The sequence below is a fragment of the Pleuronectes platessa genome, chromosome 2, assembly GCF_947347685.1.
Source record: "Pleuronectes platessa chromosome 2, fPlePla1.1, whole genome shotgun sequence".
NCBI lineage: Eukaryota > Metazoa > Chordata > Actinopteri > Pleuronectiformes > Pleuronectidae > Pleuronectes > Pleuronectes platessa.
Window position 1 is genome coordinate 6,571,621 of NC_070627.1, and position 18,668 is coordinate 6,590,288.

Consider the following 18,668-nt stretch of genomic DNA (forward strand, 5'->3'; position numbering starts at 1 on the left):
TTTGATGCTATAAAAACAGGATTACACGTTGAGGCAGGACCTCATTACCACGGCTCCATCCCGACTCGGCAGACTCCTAATGCACAAGATGTCAGATTTCAGATTAGCATATCTCAGCTTCATTTGTGGTCAGTGGGAGGAGGAAGAGACGTGTCGTCCATCTTTATACAGAGCCCAGGCTCGGAAACAAGTATTAAACGACCTTCCTCATATTATGTAAAAATATACACGTCCTAATCACATTATAAATTCCTATCGGTGTTTTCAAATCATTTTACGACATCGACATTTGCAGCAGTTTTCCAAATGCTGGTCATGATCACACGGTGCTCTGTGAATGGGAATATGCATGAGATATTCTTTTAGCACCTAATGCAAGTATCAAAATCTCAATGAATAGTAGGCTTAATATTTCTGTCTTTATAAATGTAGCCAGTGATCTGGATAATACTCTGCTCATGTTTTTAAAATGTATTTCATCCCCTGCTGTGTTAACGGCTGCTGCTACAATCAGGTTCCACCTTAATGCAGCGATTTCTTAAGGTGGATTTCTTTCCTTTGTTCTTACATTGGATATACAACCTGTTCCCAGTTCTGTAAAGACACGATCACAGTTTCAGGCTCAACCTGTTCGTCTGTCGTGCGTTGGACTCTGAGACCCCGTGAATCCCAGTGTAACATATGTAACTGATTTTGCCTGTAGTCAGAAGATGGTGAAGTTGGAGTTGGCACGAAAACATTTATCAGTTTTATCAGTTCTTTTAAACCCTTTAATGTTTCCAATGATTTACAGCCTTTGCAAACATATATGTGAGGTGGCGGCGACGATGATGCATCTTTTGGAAAATAACAATTTCATTGCAAAGTTCTAACAGCAACTTATATTCCCTCCAACGTCAGCAGCACAGCGTGGAGCCATTTAAACAGTCTGACTTTTAAAAAATGTGACGTGCATCAGTCACAGGACGTCAAATTATTGTGATGGAGGTTAAGTTCATCCGCTGACGTGGTTGAGAGGTGGGAATGAAGCACAAGGGGGATGTGACTCTCTGTTCCACGTCAGCCCTGAGAGCCCGTGGCAACCTTTTGAATTCACAGCGGTAGATGTAGGCAGACTGTACACACGGGAAGAGAAATGAGTTCGGAGGCAGAACAGCCTCTTCATTCCACATAATGCTGCAGTAAGAAGGTTAAAGAACAGCGGAATTGAAATGCTTGTACCAATGTAAATCCATTTGCCTTTTTTTCCCCCCGTGTTTCCTCTCTCCACTGTCTCACCACCCTTCTCCTTTTCATCTTTCAGGAATTTGCAGTGAAGCCTGTGGACCTAAGCAGGCCTGAGGGCTCTGACATATACCAGATCCCTGCCCACGGGACCGGGGGGGGAGATTAAAAACGTCTGATTGAGGTGGAGAGGAAAGAGGAAAGAGGAAAGAGGAGCGGGAGAGAGGGACGCAGAGAAAAAACGCCCTATCTCTCACCTTTGTTCTTACCGATGCCTCAAGTGAAGGATCTGCACAGGAAGAGTGTGTGAATAACAGCCGACGCAAGAGCAGCTGCCCGGCGCCGTGGTCAGAGGATGGAGTGAGGCTGGGAAAGAGGAGAAGAGAACTGGATTACAAGCAGTGAAAGAGCCGAGCTCATATTCTCTGTTAATTGAATGCCTGTGAGAGAGGGGAGACATGAGAGGAAGCCTTTTCTGTGCCAACCGCTTCAGGTACTGCAATTAACCCTCTGGCCATCATAAAGTAATACCTGGCTTCTGCTCTTTTTCTGATTGCTGGGCTCGGTCGCACAAGGGTGGACGTGCACTCAGGCCGGGATCATGTCTCAACCCTCGGTGTGTCGACCGGATTGGACCGGCTGTCGGAGGAATGGCCTGTTTCTGTCCCTGCTGCTGCTGCTGCTACTCAACGGCTCTCTGAAGGCCGCCCAGGCTGCCAAACCCAAAGGGCCGGGACACACACATCTGAACTCCATCCGCATAGACGGGGACATCTCCCTGGGTGGGCTCTTCCCGGTGCACGCCCGAGGGCACGACGGCAAGCCGTGCGGGGAGCTGAAGAAGGAGAAGGGCATCCACAGGCTGGAGGCCATGCTCTTCGCCCTTGACCGCATCAATAACGACCACAATCTGCTGCCCAACATCACACTGGGAGCCCGGATCCTGGACACCTGCTCCCGGGACACTCACGCCCTGGAGCAGTCGCTCACCTTCGTGCAGGCGCTCATCGAGAAGGACGGCACCGACGTCAAGTGTCTGGGCGGCGGCGCGCCCATCATCACCAAACCGGAGAGGGTGGTGGGGGTCATCGGGGCGTCCTCCAGCTCCGTGTCCATCATGGTGGCCAACATACTCCGCCTGTTTAAGGTAAGACGCAGGGACAGATTGTCACAACATGCACGGAACATGCAGGAGCTGTGCTTGGATGCTGAACACTGAGATTATTTTTGCTTTATCGATCCTCATACATATATATCTGTTTGAATAATTAATAACACCGGCTGATACACCACGAGCCGCTGAGCAGAACGATATGTGTTAGATATCTGCAGCCGCACGATGGGCACTTTCATATCTTTGGATAGGAAAATCCCCCGGTGGATCTCAGCTCTCTGACTATTGCCCTGGAGGAGCTGGTTGCTGAGCAGAGAGAGGGGTCTCCTGTCACAGACGTGATTAATCGGATACTTCTTGATTTCATTTTCAACCTACAGCCTTTCTCTGAATCGGCTTGCTGTTTACATCTGATTATACGCCACAGTGTGTACATTGCAAATGGACATTTAATGAATTATTTAACACGTTTTATTTGCCGTCCAGCTGTAGCCTTGCTGTGCACAATAGCCATTTCTACCTTATTGAAGGTTTGATTGGTGTTCACGGCTCGGCTCACAGGGAAACAACACACCTTCCTCTCCTTCAGAGGGAATTACGTTTCACAGAGTACCGTCGCGTGTTTGAAACAGTTTCACGGACAGTTAAACATTTTAGCATAGATATAACTCAAATTACTTTCAGTGGGACCGGGCGAGCTAGGGGGCTTATTGAAATTCTGCGTAATTAGAGCGAGGGATTCTTCCTCAGATAATGCTCAGACTTCAGAAACCGACTTCGAAAAAATGCATCTCAGATCCTCCGTGTGAAAGCACTGACAATAATCCGGAGAGTTCCCTCCCTCACCTTGATATCGCATTGAAATTCATGTCTAAATCAAACTTTATCCCCCCCCCCCCGTCTTGCTTATAAACACCTCGAGGTGAGACGGTGTGTCTGGGTCACAGAACGCCCCCCCCCCCCCGGCTGATTCACTGTCTGTCCTCCGCGGCTCCCGGTTTTAACCTCCCCGACGACTGACTGGATTTTGATGGGGCTGCTCCATAAATGTTGATGATTTGAATCCTCAGCGGAGGAACCGCATGTCTGAACCTTGTCTTGTTGTGGTTTTTTGTCATGGTGTCAATGTACATGGAGCAGATCAGGATCAGAGTGCAGCCTGTGACAGAGACCTCCGAAAATCTGTAAATGGAAATAGAGAAGGATGATGATGAAGTTACTGGAGTAGAGGATTTGTTGGTTGGTTTGTTGGTTGGTTGGTTTGTATCTCAGCAGGATTAAGCAAAAACTACCACATGGATTTTCACGTAACTTGGTATCAGTGTGAGACATGAGCCGAGAACAAACCCATTACATTTTGGTTTGGATCCAGGATTTATATTTGAATTTCTTTAACATTGTGTGATTTGGTGTTTTTTTGTGTTTTTGATATTTTCACCAAGTCCTCAGAAAATAATTTATGGATCTTGATGATTTATGGATTTTATGGATCTAGTGATTTGAATGTGGTTTCATGAGGGGATTGCTGGAGCTTGGCAGATATATTCACTCTACTTAGTGATATTCAAGTTGATTAATTCATCAATAAAAAACATTTCAAGCACAAATGTCCTAATTTCATCTTCTCTAATGTCATGAATGAACTTACTATTGTTTCGGATTTGTCTTTGGACAAAACCTACAAGACAAAGACAATGAGACGGAAAATTTGGGGTATTTCGTAGATCAATATATAAATTGAAGAAATTATTGGCTGATTGAATAGTAATGAAAGTATTTGGTAGTTACAGCCACATGTGGTGGAGATTAGATTAAATAGGTTCTGGTTTCCGCTCATCCTCTCTCGTGTTGAACCAGAATGAACCAGACCGGACTCTGGCGCTGCTTCCTCTCTCGCCCTCGGGTGTGATCAACACCATTATGCCAGCGCTCTGCAGGAGTGAGGCTCTGCTGTGTGATCGGATGTTATTACTGAGCCACGATCTGGAAGCACTTATTATTTTATTGTGTATATCTGGGGTTTTTACGTCACCAATGATGACGAGGTGTGAGTGAAGCCAATGACGTGTGAGGAGGTAAAACGTGAGACTTCATGTGTCTTCTGCATGAATAGGTAATTGCCTGTATAGTGTCTGACCAGTATGAATTTCTGGGGGCTGTGAAACACACACATGTATTTGCACTGATTCCTAAGATGTTGTTATCGAACCTTAGGACAAAGACATATTATTATCTCTGGTATTTTTCAAATACTAGTACTTACATTAAGAAACTTTACATAGTCTCCTCCACAAACGTCAAACATAAAAAACACAACTTGTTTGTATTTATTTGTATTTAAGTGTCCATCATACAGCAGAACCACCGATACTGATTTGTCTATGAGAAGCTGGTATTCCCAGATCTGTATTGGCCAACAGAAAAATCAGTATTTATTGTTAGGTAACAAAAGTCGCAGTAAATCATCATAAATATGTGAGTTAATTTGAAAATCAATGATTTGGCCTCTTTGAGATTCTGTAGGTTTTAACATTTATACATTTTTAATGCTTTCTTTGTGTATTAGGTCATATGATGCTCCACAAACTCCACACTTCTCTACAGTTTACACAGGATGAGTTGTTAATCTCTCAGACTCCGTCCTTTTACAAACCACATCAGAGTTATGCTGCTTGTCAACATTAATCTGAGGGAAGCCAGTTTATGTTTGCATCTATTCATACCCACAAAGAACCTCTGCATGATCTCTACACTTCTCCCACGCAATAAATATGCCAATATATACGCGCTCCCATAGGTGAGGGTCTGTGCGGGACACGGTAATGAGCGACTCCAGCAGCGAGCTCTTGATCCCACTCTCGCATGGAAGCCTCAAATCCTCGGTCATTAGCACAGCGCTAGCCCTCTCTTCATTAAAGCACGTAAGCGGTGTCCTTGCATATTTAATTTGGACTCTTCTGATCTCCTTTATCTTCAGCCTCAATGTGTATAGAGTGTGAGCGCCCCCCCCCCCCCCCCCCCCCCTCCTCCTCGTATGCAGACAGCTGGAGGTTTTCGAAAGCCGCTCCAGTCAGACGGCAGGTTGAGAAGATCAACACAGCCAGATCTCACCGGCTCATCTTCAGTTAGCATCACTCGGGCCTGTGAGTCGGGCGACTTGAGAAAATCAAACGCTTTCCGAGGGGCCAATCAATCAACATCCACTCTTATTGAATAACGGTCATTACAACAATCAAAAAAGAGAGTATGCCCCTGACAGGATGTAAAGCAGTCTGGTCACTTCTATAGATTAAACTGTAAAACTTTAATAGAGAGTGGTGTGTGGTCATCAAGGTGGGGTCCTGAGTTATGGCTTCCCAGGGAACCACCTCTCAGGCAGATGCCAGCTGCCCCTCCCGGGCCTAGAGGACCCGCTGATGACCCCGGAGGGTTTGAACTTTACTGCCGCCTCGTAACACGCCCCGCCACCCGCCACACATTTGCATGCACGATCTGGCGTCAGGCGAGAAAAGGAACCAGCAGGTCGACTAACGCTGCAGCTAGACATACATGTTTGCTTTAAAATGAGGTAATGCATGCACGCAGACACCAGCTCAGCATACTGATGAAGACAGGCAGACTGTGAGGCATTTAGACACGTGCACTGCTGTATGTTTGTTCACCCACACACACACAAACCATGTGCATGACTGCACCTCTCAAACGCAACAACATGTATATAAACACTCGATACAAGCGTACACAAAAGCAATCAAGCACATTTACACACAAACCACTTTAAAGCCAGCCGCGGCGGCGGCAGCAGCGCCCGCCCCGGTGTAGTTATCAGGTTTACGGAAAAGTGTTTCCTCAGCACTCAGCTGAATACAGATGTGGTCCAGAGCAGCTTGATGAATATTTTACTCCAACATTATGTAACTGTAGCACACGGACCGGGAGCTGCAGCTCGAGAACATCTCAGTGGGAAATTGTGTGTGTCTGTGTGTGTGTGGGGGGGGGGGGGGATCACAGATAAATCGTGTCAGATGACAACATTATTCAGATCACAGAGTTGACAGACACCGGCGACAACACAGGCCGGCCCCCTCTCCGCTACCTGTTCTTCTCTGCTGGAGCTGGAAAACAAGATGGTCGACGCAGCTCCACTTCCTCTTGCTCTCCAGAAACAAGGAGAAATGATAAGAATGATAAGAATGATAAGAATGATAAGAAGGATAAGAATGATAAGAAGGATAAGAATGATAAGAATGATAAGAAGGATAAGAAAGCTGCCATCTTGGGATGAAAACACAATTTGGAGCCTGAGTTTACTGTTTAGTTTGGCCCATGTCCAATCCACTAACATGGAAAAGGCAGGGCTTTACTGGGCTATACTGCTGCCAGCGACTGGGAGACGATCGAGAGGTTGTCTTTACGTATGGGGTTCAGTCATGTCGTCCATCTTTAAATCCAGTCTATGGTTGAAACATAGTAAACTTAAATAAAGTGAGTATATATGCTGTATGTGTATTTATACATGAGTAAAAATGAGCACAGACATTTGGCAGCGTGTTTTAAAAAGTGCCTAAAATGACAGAAATCATCTAAAAGAAAAAAGTATTTAACTTGTACTTTTTAGTTTGGTTCCTGTCCTGTCCGCTAACATGGAAGAGAGAGGGTCCTATAATGCAGTCAGCTACTCGGGGCGATCAAGACGTTTTGGCTTCACCTTATCTCGTCCATCTTTATAAGAGCTCTATAATTCTTCTCACCTCCTCTGTAGCAAAAGTTTGGCTCTCGTTCAGCTGAAAGAGAAAATAAATGTTTTTATAAATTTCATTAGTTTCACTCTGTGGTGCACATGAGTAGCACAATGGAGAGGTAGTGACCGAGCAATAAAAGGCTCAGCACGCTCCGGCCCTTAATGCTCACTGGGAAGCATTTTGCCGGCTCCTTATTCTGACATTACAGCTCAGTGCTGGCTGGACAAACCATCGCACGTCCACTGGAGTGGATAGTTTCAGCAGTGCAGGGACCACAGACCAGGGAAAGCAAACACAAACACAAACACAACAAGGACTTTCGAGGAGGAAAAAGACAAGAGGCTGACTTTTCATGCAAAAGCACACAGGCCTTCAGCTTCCCACTCATTCTGACATTTTCTCTTGCCCCCAGTTAATGATCTTGTTTATGAGTTTCACACTGGAGACGCACACAAGCCGACGCACTGACTTTATTGGATAAGCGCCTGCACATTGTGTCTGACTCCAAATAATATCCTCTGCCAGTGATTTTCATAAAGGTTTTCACATCTGATTGTGACCTGGGCTCTTACTCCCCTCGCACGGCATCGCTGAAATTATGGTTAAGCAGTGTAAGTGGTTTGAACTCTCCAACTGTCAACAAAAAGCACAGCCAATAATGTTTAGTGCTGAGTTAACACAACGCACAATATGAATTGTTGATTGCGAGCGAGACCCCGAGCTGCCAAGCATTATTTTCCAATAAATTATTCTGGGATTTTTTTTTTCGCGATATCTTGGCCGGTTAAAACTCCTAAATAACAAATATGAATGTGTTTTTTATTAAATTTTTAAGGCAGATTATAAATTACTCACCGTCTGTTATTATTGTAACCTCATACATTATTCTTTGATACGAAAAACTTTTATTTTACTGCACAAACAATGCAGAAAAGATTTGCATTAATACATAGCTTATTAATTGTAGTTATTTTTTAATATACATGTATATATTCAAAGTTACGTGTTTGCAGGTATTTCAAGTACTGCAGCGCAATACAATGATCCACGATTGCAAATGTACGTAATTTACCTTTTAAAGGGACGTATCTCACGGTATCGAGGTCCCACCGATACTTCTGCCTGACCAATCGCAAGGTTCGACTTTTTCCTCCATTTCTACAACATCAACTAACTAATTAAATCCAAGTTTTTTTAGAAAAAATGGCACTTAAACATACATCAAACACCTAAAATGACAGAAACTCACTTTTAGACTAATTTATTTGACGAGTACTTCTTTAGTTTTGCCCGTGCCCTATTTTTAAATTCACATTCTAAAGCTGCTGACGTTTTCCCTCACTGTTGTATTTGCTACAGCCGTGACTCATTTCTGAGTGTGTGCATGTTTTAGAAAACAACACTTAGCAAAAGCTGCCATTACACCAGAGCTCGCAAAAAAGGTAAAAGCTATCATTGTCCATCTCATTCAAAACATATGCAATCTAGCGGAAGCTCAGCCGCCCTGCGAGGAGCATGGCAGATATCATTAGCGGCCTCTCTGGTGATTCCTTCAACGAGCGAGCTGATCCATTCTGCAGCTGTTTTGTGGTCACAGCTCCATCACGCCCCCCCCCCCCTCTCCCCTCCCAGAGGTTGCTCACCATCTGCTTTGTTGCAACCTCTTTTTAGCAAGTTAACGGTTATTTCCCCCCAGTTGATCTTCGACTCCTGCAGACGTTTTGGCTTCGGACCAGTTTGGTGAAAATCAATCCCTGTTTGATCGGTGCGATCCAGAAACTGTGCTGTAACTGCTCCTCAGCAGCGTTGATGAAATTGTCGGCAGTTAATGTTTGACACGGGACGATCCATCACTTTTAACATTTCTTTGTTCTCAGAAAGAAACAAAAAAAGCACATTTCCATAAGAAATAGTCAGAGCCTGTCAAGCTAAATGAGCAGTGACATCACACGCTCAAAGTGATTCCAGTTACTTTAGGTGTTTTGTGTAGGTTTGATTATTTCATATACAACTCTTAAGTCATTAAAATGAGTTGGGTTATCTTTGTAGTCAATGTTTCTGACGTCTCCTCCTTTGTTCACTGTGTTATTACAAACAGCAGGTAACACCAACTCTCCAGCAGGTGACAGGAAACCATTACATCTGCAGTGGTTTTCCCCCCAAACCATTGATATAATTTCTTCTTCTTTCTTTGGAAATTTGATCAAATCTACTAAATGAAATCCAGGCTTTTTGTGTTAATTCTGAATTTAGTCTCAAATGTAAAAGAAGAAGTTTATCGTGTTCACTTTGCTTCCAATTGTTTCTCATTTCTGTTCCTACTTTTCTGAAGATATAACATTTTTATTTTTATTTGACAGTTTCATTTTAATCTATAGCACACATGGCTCTATTTAATACAAGGCCTGGTTCTTTTCTTCTTATAGATTTACCACTGTTTTTTAACTAAGGTCGCACAATAGATCGTTTATGTAAAGATGGACGACATAGCTCCTGACAAAAAGTGAAGCCAAAGCCTCTTGATCACCAAAGGATCACAGTGTAGATCATAAACTCCTCCTCCACATTAGCAGAAGGGACATGGAACAGACTAAACAGTACATGTCAAAAAGAAAATTATCTAAAATATTATCTCGAAAAGGATTTCTGTCCTTGTCAGATTGTTCTTATCACACTTTGTTCAAATGAAGTTTTATTTCCCGTACATTTGGTTTAAATCACTGAGTTGATGCTATGGACACCTGGTGAAATGTCATGATTGACAGCTGAGACTGACTCTCGATTGGTCGAGCACGTGAATGGACGTATAGAAGGATGCAGCCGACACATTGTCCATCTTAATTTACAGCCTGTGGTTTGCCCACAAGTTTAAAGTCTCTGGAGGAGCCTGATAAATAGTGCAGGCGATAATCTGACTTCTTTTATGGTCGTCAATCCTCCACTTCCTGACATATTTCTCTTAACCCCGTTATGGCGCCTTCTTGAAAGGCGGGGGGGGGGGGGGGGAATGGTTGATGTCATGAAATTTCATGCTTCATCTCATCTTGTTCTGATGGTTTTTATTCGCCCATAAACCTTCGAGTGACACGGCTGAATGACGGCCCCGCGTCAAAATTGATTTAGCAGCTCGTTTGGGGGAATGACAGCTAAATCAAGATAAACTGGGATCAGCCCATCGAGGCATCTCTCCCCCCCCGAACCCACTCAGTCAGCCACCATATGATTGTTCACACTCAAGTCGGCCCCTCCCACGCCTTTTTAACTTTGCTGTTCCTCTTCGCTGTCGATTAACCACGTGCAGCGTGTTTAAAGTTGAGTCCCAACCGTTGTGAAATCAATTTGTTATATGATGTGTGTAGGTCATGCAGTTACACATTATGCTTTCACGAAGTTGTGGTGTTTAGAGGCACAAATTGTGTCCTATTGTGTCATTGCTGTTACTTAAAGGTTTCAGTATAAGCATATTTCCATTGAGACGATATCACAGTCTTCATTTGATAGAAGACAGGAGCGTGTCATTGTTGTGTACAGGAGGGAAAACGAGGCAACAAATGAAAAGATGCTACAGGATATTGTTGTTGTGTAATTTCCAAACGAGAGCCATTTTGTCTGCAGTACTGTAAGTCATTGTGGGAGCTGCAGATAATCACACCGCTCAGTTCAGGGAGGTGTGTTTTTCCATTTTCTGTTTTCCTGTAGTGTGTGTCTGCCCCCCCCCCCCCCCCCCTGCTCTGCCCTCCAACTGCTCCATTAACAAAATGCTGACTGTTTGTGCAGCTATGAAACCAACACACCTTCTTTCTTCCTTTTGTTGATATTAAATATACAGTAGCAATATGTATCAGCCTCGTTTTTTTTTTTTTATTCCGATCAGTCAGACATTATTACACTGGGTAACCCGGTGTTCCTCGGACCAGGAGAGGAGCTTCAGCCTCTTCCGTGTTATTTCATTCTGCTCATGCACACACTGCCTGAGTCTGGCTGTCCTGATATTTTGGTGATTTGGCCAAATCCTAAATCCGAGGGTACACGTTAGCTTGGTGCCACAATTGGCAGTGACTGTTGATTCACATCCGTGTTTTAAGTCAGTGGTTCCCAATCCAGTTACATGGCCAGTCGAAAACAGAGGAGATTTAGATTTGAATAATTTGTCGAGTCGTTATTCAAACTCTGAAGATTCACCACTAGAACTGTGCACAGGCAGAAAGACAGAAAAATGAACGTGAATTCAGTTTGAGAACTATTTGTACTGTTGATTGATGGAGTTTCAGCCGTGCACACCTGTTTGCTTTGTGATGTCAAGCCCCCACAAAGACGCTGATCTTAGCTTATGAATAAACTGTTTGTGTTAAAAGTACCGACGCCGCTCTAAAATAGACTGGGTTGTAGTGATGTTGATGTGGAGCTGAGTTAATTGAGTTTCTGCTGACACGCGCTCTCACGAGTCTCAGTTGTCTATAGTTTATGACCTGTACTAGAGCCTACCACCAGGGGGTGATCAAGATGATTTGGCTTCCCTTTTGCAGAGCTGTCATCCATCTTTATTGACAGTCTGGTCGAATGTCAAAAATCCCATATGAAAGTATTTAACTGGAAACACACGGGAGGTTCCACTAAACTGCTTCTTCTCCTATGGGATGATTTGTTCTGTGGTCCAGCCCCAAAACCTTCTGATGAACTGGAAATTAGAAAACATTAAAATCATTAAAAATGTACTGGCTCTCTGACTATCTCAACACACCACCACAAAAACAACACAATGTTAGAGTTGCTACACCGTGTTGTGAACAGTCGCCTCGTTCCAAGAACTAAGTTGTACATCAGTTTCCAATCCTTTTAAATAGCAGCGTGCCAACTCCCTGTGCTTTGATGTAATGGATGAAGTGATAAAATACAATCCAAGGGCTATCTTCGTGCTCAGGGCACACACACACACACACACACACACACACACACACACACACACAGTCACACACAAACACACACGCATACTCTCTTGCACTTTCACTGCAAAACTATCTTTATTATTGCTTCTCCACTTGTGTTGTTCTGTTGCTGAATGAATAAGTGACTCATTTTTCTGAAAGATCCGACATAAAAAGGGCCACAAGACAGACACTTCATAACATCCACTGTGCGAATATAAGAGCCGCATCTCGGAGGTTTCACCGAGATCGGATGTGACTTAAATAAATGTTTTAAATCAGGAGTAATCCCTGATTGCATTGCTTGTGATCCTTCATGATACATGTTTTCTTTCCTTCTCGCTCTGTCTCGCTTGTACAGAAGAGACAAATTACTGGAGGCGAGTGCTGGCCTCTTCAGTCGGATCTGTGTGTGGCGTGTTTTTCCTGTATAATTATATTGTTTTTGCTCTGTAATTACATTTTCGCCTTAGTTATGATCTCATCCCGGCGAATAAAAGTGACTGTGTGTCCGTGCAAATCAGACGTAACAACATTTCTGCATCTTCAAGATTTGACAAACGTGCATCCGGCATCCAGATCCAGACCTTCTACCATCTGTCAGTTTTTCTTCACACGCCAGACACACTCTTGTGTTTGTGTGTCTAAGTGTGTGTGTGTGTGTGTCTGGCTCTAAGCACATATGTGCATGTGTGTCTTACAGGCTGCTTGTTTACCCATTTAATTGTGTATCTCTGTTCGTTTACATGGAAATTAATTCTGTCCATAACAGACACATTTTCCTTAAAACATGAAAACACAGAGAGTGTGAGATCTGCTTGTGAATTCCCTCTTGACTCAGTACACTTTCAATAGATACCATTTTTCGTGACTGCGTAGAATCCATTGAATTGGTTTGTCCCCTTTGCAAATGTGACCGTGTCAGTTGTGTGTTTGTGTCACGTTGAATATGGCAGCGAAAACAAGTTCTAACACATGAGAGCTAACACCTCCTGCTGCCTGTATCTGAACCATGCGGGCTGATCTGCTGCTGTATCAAAGAATCAATGTTCATTTCATCCTCACCGATTCTTTTGAGTGACAAGATAACAACTTCGCCTGGTTTCAGACCTCTGGATCCAAATCTCTAGTTTAGAGTGACAATAACAGCCTGTACACACCAGGAATTGGTTCTCCTAAATCACCCATCCATTATATAGATAAAGCACTTATCCCTTGAGTTTCATGTCAGGAGGTGGAGACGATCCCAGAAGACACTGGGTGAGAGGCAGGTGACCTCCTGGATTGAAAGCCAGTCCATCACAGTCCATTACATTGGCAGATGGTTCTTTTTATAGACTGTATATAAAGACAGATGTATAAATGTGTATAAACCCTGCCTCCTCCATGTTATTCAATTAGACATGGACCAAAAAGTGTCAAATTACACTTAAAATATCTTTATCTTCGAGATGGTTTATGTCAATTTAGGTCGTTTTTTATAACAATAACTTACAGGTTTGGTTGAGTCCGTGTATCGGCATTCCCTTGTTACTGTGAGGCTGTCCTGCACAGACTCTGGGGTCAAATGAGGTCAACGAAAACACCAAAGGTGTGGGACATTTCTAGGCATTTTCAGCACTCAGGATGGGGGGCTTACGAGTGGGTTCCCGGTGCTCGGCTGGTGCTGGAAGATTGGTTTCCCATGTATTGTATTCCCCTAACACCAAAAGTGTGGGACATTTCTAGACATTTTTCCTCAATGATAAGTGCCTAGAAGTGCCCGGCTCATTCTGATTGGTCGGGACATTTCTAGGCATCTTTGCTATATAATGTAAAGTGCCTACAAGTGTCCCATGTATTGTGTTTTTGCCTAACACAAAGAGTGGAACATTTCTAAATATACAAATAACTCACATTCTCACCTACGGGTAATTAAGAGGCTCCATTTAACCTAAGCTGAGTGAGTTTGGACTGTGGAAGGAAGCCGGACTACCTGGAGAAAACCCACACAGGGCACAGGGAGAACATGCACCCCCCCCCCCCCAGAGAAAGTTGAACCCAGAACCTTGTTGCTGTTCCAGCCGGCAATGAAGTTGCACAGGAAAACAACCTCATGTTTATCCATGATTCATTTTTCCATCTGCGGCTTCAGAATCCAACTTCTAATCAGACACTGTGATCAGCACAATCCTTTTCAAATCTAGTCCTGTTAAGTTGGACCAGTTGTTAGCTGGCGGTGTGACAGACACACAACGACTCTGCAGCGTTACCCAGGGGAAAACATTATCTTTAAAAAGCAGAGTGTTTTTTACTGTGCGGGGGAACAGATCAGATTTATCTTCCACGTCTCCTCCTGTGTTTCTTTCTGTGTGTTCAGCTCGTGCTGGTTGTTAGTTTCCTCCCCGATGCTCCAGTTTCCTCCCACTGTCCAATCCCATGTAGGTCAGGTCACTGTGGAGACTGTAAACTAGATGTGTGAGTGTGTGTTTAATGTGTTGGACCAGTGTCTCTGCCGTACACCTGATGCCTACACACCCCCTCACCATAAATGGCACTTAATAGAAACAAGTGTGCACGGGAAAAAAAACTACACCCCCCCCTGAAATGTATCTGAGCGGTAAATGTCAGGTGCTCGCTCAGCCCCTTCGAATCTCATTTTCTATTTGACAGTTGCAGAGATCTAATATAGAAATGAACTGAGGAGGAAATAGATGTACTAATTTCCACATTGACTCTTGCTTCAACAGACAAGTCCCTGCGGCAATCGGTTACATGCCTGCTGATTTGCCTTCGGTGGCATATGAATATAAGCACTTTATTAAGGACCCAAACACCAACAGTGGGTATAGCTCTTCTTCCGTTTGCTTTCCCAGTCCTTTGAGATCCGGCTCGGTCCTGATACAGTAGCATCGCATCCCGGCCCATTCATTCTGCCACGTCCTGAAGGTGCATGTGTTTGTTTCAGATCTGGTGACTGTGGAGGTCACCGGAGTTCACTGAACTCACTGTCATGCTCATGAATTCAGTTTGAGGCGACTCTTCCTCTGTGACACGTCGTGTTAACATGCTGGAAGGAGCCGGTGGCCGTAAAGGGATGCACATGGTCAGCCGCCATGCTCACAAGGGCTGAGGCAGTGAAGCAGTGATTGAGTTTTGGTCATGTTAATTGTATCAGGGGGCCCGGTTGATTTCATTCAATGCATTTGAGGTTATTGCATTTTATTTTTCACATATTTTTAGTATTTTTTATTGTATGTTGATATCGGGAAAGATATTATTTCAACGAGTGTTCAACCAGTGAAATGTAATGATTATTAATTACCTCATAATCAATTATACATCCTAACCCTAACCCAAGTTATCAAGAATTATTTTGCTTATAGTTCATTTTAAATCTTTTGTTTGTTCTATTTATTAGGACATATTACTGACACTTTGTAGAGCAAATTATTGATGAAATCATCAAGAAAATACAAGTGATTATAATTTTTAGATGATCACAGTTATTTTCTGTTGCAGCCTTGGATCCCTCCGTATGTTTTCTTATGAATACAGCCACACTCAGAATAAAGGTTGTTCTGGGTAAACACATGACAGTAGATAAGTAGGTTGTGGGAAGAGAAGTTCGGTGAAGATAAAACAAATCACAGCACTCAGTCACATTCTGCTCTGAACAGCCTCCATTATTCATATCGAACAAATAAGCAGTTGGGATAAAATAAGGTTTTAATTTGAGGCTTGACTCGAACTCCTGAGTTTTGCCAGAAAAGTTTTGCCAACTAATTATCTTTGGCTCCAAAAAAGGTTATCACAATAATTAAATATACTAAATTAGAGTGATTTTTTCCAAACTATAATTTGTACCACCTCCAGGTATTTGTCCTTTCCCACCCGGCTACGAGGTTTTCCTACAGATATTTAACATGACCTTTTCTAGTCTTAATGAGCAGTCAAAGCTCTTTTGCCCTGCAAGTCACATTTACGCATCATTCTCACAGCTTGTGGACGGGAGGAGCTGGGGATTCGAACCAACGACCCTCTGGTTAGTGGACGACATGCTCCACCTCCTAAGCCACCGTGTTAGAATAACTTAGAAAAGGATTCATTACATTTGATGCCAAACAAACAAAAACATTCAACTACAATTTTGTGTTTTGCCTCCTTTAAAGACTAAATAAACTTAATAAAGCAAAGTCAAGTTCACAGCATCATTAAATATCATTTTATTCAGTTTATTAAAAATCACATTAAGGTAGCTGAGTTGTTTTTTACGATGTAGTATCATGAAAACCATTTTTGGGGGTTTTGCAGTGTGATCAGAACTTACAACAGATGAACAAAACAATTATTGGATCAATCCAGAAGGTAACGGTCGGGAATCATTAGCTGAAGCTCGATGAAAAGGCCATTTCACTCATTACATGCATGCATTGAGTCTTTAATAACCAATCAGGCCCGTAGGAGTGAAGCGGAGGGAAAAGCACGGGCGTGTGTGCACTTCTATTTTCCTGGTTTGAATACAAATGGCAGCATTCACAGTGCGTCAACGCCTTTAGCTTCAACATGTGTTAATCTGGCTGTGGGAAAAAACTGGAAAGGTATTGATTTGATATTGAGCCGCACAAGGTTCATTCAATATTTTTCCCGGGTAGATTTTCTGATCAGCAAACTTATGCAATCACATCTCTGAGCTTATCTTCAGGAGAGAAAAAAAACAAAAGGCTTAAAATGTACAATCTCCTCGTGAATCATATGAAATCTAAAGCCTGGTACGTGTGCTGATGAAGCCACTGATCCTCACTTCATCAGGAAACGTCCGTATCACACAGTGACCTAATAAATCTGTTGACAGGCAAAAAGGTTGACGCGGTTTATTATTGAACAAGATGATGTATTGAGCTGTGGAGGTGGGGGGGGGGGGGGGGGGGGGCGGCCTTTGGAGGCTTAGCTTTGCTCTTTTCATCCTTATCATTCCCACAAGTCCTACACTGGTGATTACAGCAGCTTACTGATCACTGCTGCTATAGACGGGTGTCAGGCGGGGAAAAGAGACAGGTTGTGGCCACAGAACATAATCAGCTGTCTGCGGGAAGCCGGAGAGCTTCTTATCAAGCAGCCCGGCCGGGCAGCCGAGATCAATTGTCAAGATGCTATAACGTCAGATTAAATCCTGGTTATGGTGCTTATATATTTATATATTTGTTTTTCCTCCTCCTCCTAGTGGGGAGATCTGATTAAAATAATCTGACATCACAGCCCCTGTAAACATAAGAGGTCCTGAGGCGGCCGGAGTGCGGCTGAGTGAGTGATTATTCAGGCCAACTTGTTTTCACGACACCTCGGACAACAGGCAATTTGGTTTGACCTATAGTGATCGTCAGTGTTACACGGAAGTCAACAAATGCCAAACAGTGCAGGGGAACTGCAAACAAACTCTGCTGGCGTGTTTCTCCTCTGCACACATGCACCGGTGCTCGTGTTGTGCCTCCAGCCTGTTTGTGTGTGTGCGTGTGTCTGTGTGTGTGTGTGTGTGTCGTCTGGACGTCTATTCGTGAAAAGGCCAGTACACCTATTGGGAATTCTGGAAACCCGTTGTTCGCTTCCCCCCTCCCCGCCCCCCCCCCCGCCATCAAATTCTGCATGTAGTTTCTGAAGACTGACTACAATCTGCACTGAGGCGTGAGAAGGACCATTACACACGTGTCTAGCATGCCACAGATGATGAAGAGATCTGGGAACACGTCCTCCCGTGGAAGCTGCCTCTGGTGGAGACGCTGCTGCGTGCAGTGGGTACAGGCCCCAGCCAAGGCTCGCCAGGGTCTGGGGACTCAACACACACATGGTGGGAGGCTCCAGGAGACGGCCCTGTGTCGCACTCAAGTGTCAGTGATGTGATGGAATGAATAATGCGTTCCCTCCTTTGGAGAAACATGGGAAAATATACTTTTTTTTTATAAAGCTAGCAAACATACGCTATGTAGAAAATATTTAAGACAAGATGGTCATTTGCCAGACGCTCAACTGGAAACAGCAGCAAGGGGGATAAAAACATCAGTAAAAAGGTGATAGATAAGTTATGTGATGTAAACATAGGTATATATATATATATATATATATATTTATATTGACATATTTCTTATGCATCATGCTAGTAGAGAGAGGAGGATCTATAGCATGTTTTGCTGTTTATCAAGTGTTTGTCATTCTTTGCCCATCAATTTGTCTTTAAACGTCAATAACGTCAATTTGGACCATATAGTCCACCCCCAAGTAAACATGAGTAAAATTAAATAAAAATATTAATGATTTATACAAGATATATGCAACGTATTGTAGTTTAAGTGAGATATCACCGGAAATTTTGTATTTAATAATGACAGTTTTACCAAAGATAAGAGCTTTAAAAAAGATGGAATCAACTTAAAATCTGACTCTCATGACAACTTACAATATTTGTATTTATAAAACATATTGTACTTAGTCATCGTCCCCTGATCAGTTTCTTCTATTTGAGAATGACAAAGGTATATGTATATATATATATATATATCTTTAAAAAAGACATATGTAGGTGTGGATATATGATATTTATGTGTTGAGAAGGGTAGGGACTAGCTATACTTATAACAATCTCCTGGGTCCCACTTGTGGTGGCGGTAAATGTCAGGCTCATGTTCTGTG

General features: G+C 43.3%; 1 protein-coding gene across 1 annotated transcript in view; it reads left to right on the plus strand.

The window, feature by feature from the left end:
- The first annotated feature begins 1,819 nt into the window (after positions 1-1,819).
- The window catches only part of LOC128456044 (metabotropic glutamate receptor 4-like), a 122,391-nt gene continuing 105,542 nt past the window's right edge, over positions 1,820-18,668 (plus strand). Inside the window, exon 1 of the mRNA XM_053440079.1 lies at positions 1,820-2,371. Coding sequence (XP_053296054.1) covers positions 1,826-2,371 — 546 coding nt within the window. The 5' untranslated portion in view covers positions 1,820-1,825. The remainder of the gene's footprint in view (positions 2,372-18,668) is intronic.